Here is a 2,356-nt window from a genome sequence, read left to right as displayed (position 1 = left end):
CAGGAATGGTGTGAGAACCTTACAGCGATGCACTGACTCATGTGCAAATATTTTGACTTCTTTGTTTTATTTGCAACAGTAAATTTAACAGATTTATTTTTGGGAGGGATTGATATCTGAAAGAATTTTGCTCAAGCACGGCATGGGGACAGAAGATGGCACAAAACCAACTCCTGCTGGTTTTGACTGATATTTTGAACTTGCGGGCTGTGGAGGGTCAGACGGAGATTGTTGTCAAATGCTGCCAGCAGCAATGCTACAGTGACAGTGCCCAAGCAGGTGACTGGTGGGGCGGGAGAGCATCTGTGTGAAGGCCACTTTTGTCTGACTAGGTCACAGGCACTTGCTGGGGCAGGTTGGTGTCAACAGAGGTTATTATTCTTCTGAATGGAAAGTAAATTGTTTAAAACAGCCTTCTTCTCCTATTTTGAATTGGGGTTAAATGCTCATCCCTAGAATTCAGCACTTGGTAGTATGCACATAGGGCTACTGCTTTTGGAATTCTTGGGTTAAGAATATTGGATTAAGAATTCCAACTCAGGATAATCTATGATTCCATGAGTATGAAAAATAGCTCCTTAACCTCCGTTTATCTGGTTGCATTGGCCTTGAGGAGTATTGCAGGAAGCAGCTGGTCTCTCAGAAAAGGTGTGGACACTTTAGGGCCTGCTGCCATCTGGCCTTGCTTGTTGCTGACATCAGGAGAAGCAGCAGAAAAGGTAAGGAAGTAGTACTGTCCCACAGGCAGTGTGTGGTTTGCCTGTCACCAGAGTTCTGCCAGCTCGTTGCAGGCAGGGATTGTGGAGGCATCACCTGGGCATCCTCCCCTCTCCCGTGCAGTCCCACAGGCTGTCCTACAAGGCGGCTTTACATCAGAGCAGGGAGTTTATATTGTGCTTAAAACACCCAACCCTCTAAAGGAGGAACTTGGAGATTGTTAAACTGCGAGAGATGGGAAGGCTTGTGTGAGGAGCATCATTTCTGCTGGGCTGCAGGTCAGTTCAGGCATGCTCTGAGACTGTTGAACTTTCTCAGGCCAGTGGAGGCATCTGCAGTGATGTGCTGCCATGAAGTGGAAGCAGTGAAATGGTTTGTTTCCTCCTGATCCCCTTGTTCTACTGTTCCCGGGTTGTGCCATAAGCTGTTGTGGCACTGCTTTGTTTAACTTCCTCTCCCAATCTTGCCGTGGGACTGAAGTGTGTTTTCAGGCATGTCCATGCAGTTGTTCCTGTTCTACAGGAGGCTGTAGGGCTTCTGGGCCAGCAGCTGAAGTGCTTTTCTTGTTTCTAGTGAAAGGAGGTGGATTTAGATCAGATGAGGATCTGGCCAGACACTTAAGTAAACTTTCATTTGGTTTTGTAGCAAAACTTATTCCCACTGGCTGTAAGTTAGCCAAAGGGATCCCCTCCAAAATAGAAAAGAAAGGAGGGATCCTGATCCTCTCTCCAGATTATGTACAGCTTTATATTTTTTTTATTGTTACTTTTTTGGCAAGCTCTCTTGATTTACACCCATGCAATAACTCAGAATTTGGCCTCCAGCACTGGAATTGGTCCTGACACTCTGGGCAGGCTCTGGCTGGCAGGTTCTCCCAAATGAAGGTGGATGCAGGGATTGCTTCTGATCCCCCTGAACAGGCATCCTAGGTATCACTGGGTGTGCTCAGGGACCACAGGCAGCCCTGTTCACATGCAGTGTGTGAATCCTGGTGTGAGGCATCTCGCACTGCAGAAAATTCCTGGCACCTGGAGTGGAACCTTTCATGAGAGGAAAACAGCTTTGAATAATGAGGAGTTGCACTGGTGAATGGCTTTCCACAGGACCAAACAGCTCTGGCACCTTATCCTGTGCTGGAACTCCAGAGCGCAGGAGGCTGAGGAGCTTCAGCCCTTAGCCCACCAAGGAGGGTACCCAAAATACGGGGCTGGTGATGCGCCCACCCCATGACTGTCTCGCTCACGTGCTGCGGTGTGGTCTAACAGCCGCCCCACCCCGCGCAGGCAGGAGAAAGACTTGCTGCGTAAGCAAAAGCTGGGAATTCTCGCTGCTGTGCGCAGCACTCTGTGAGCACTCCACTCCCGTTTTGGGAGAGCTTTTTTGTGTTTACCTGGAATCGCTGGTGCCAAAAGAAGCTAGAAAGGACAGCACTTGGTTCCTTTGATCTTCGTTCCTCCTGCATTTGGAGATGGCTGCGCTCCTGGGTGTTGGGCAAATTGTGCCCTGGTACCACTAACACTTTCTCTCTCGGCAGGACTCGGAATCACTGGACGGCTGCATTCAGAGCACGTTATCAGCACTCTACCCTCCATTTGAGGCTACACGCAGCACCCGTCTGTGGCCCCGTTTTTTTGTTGTG

General features: G+C 49.2%; 1 protein-coding gene across 1 annotated transcript in view; it reads left to right on the top strand.

Annotated features, from left to right (window-relative positions):
• PLEKHG4 (pleckstrin homology and RhoGEF domain containing G4) overlaps positions 1–2,356 on the top strand; it is an 87,672-nt gene that overhangs the window by 12,383 nt on the left and 72,933 nt on the right. Inside the window, exon 2 of the mRNA XM_017740806.1 lies at positions 2,252–2,353. Within this exon, the coding sequence (XP_017596295.1) occupies positions 2,252–2,353 (102 nt within the window). The remainder of the gene's footprint in view (positions 1–2,251; positions 2,354–2,356) is intronic.

The sequence above is a fragment of the Corvus brachyrhynchos genome, unplaced genomic scaffold, assembly GCF_000691975.1.
Source record: "Corvus brachyrhynchos isolate BGI_N302 unplaced genomic scaffold, ASM69197v1 scaffold26, whole genome shotgun sequence".
Taxonomy (NCBI): Eukaryota; Metazoa; Chordata; class Aves; order Passeriformes; family Corvidae; genus Corvus; species Corvus brachyrhynchos.
The sequence above is the reverse complement of the archived record's forward strand: the minus strand, read 5'-3'. Positions and strand labels throughout refer to the sequence as shown.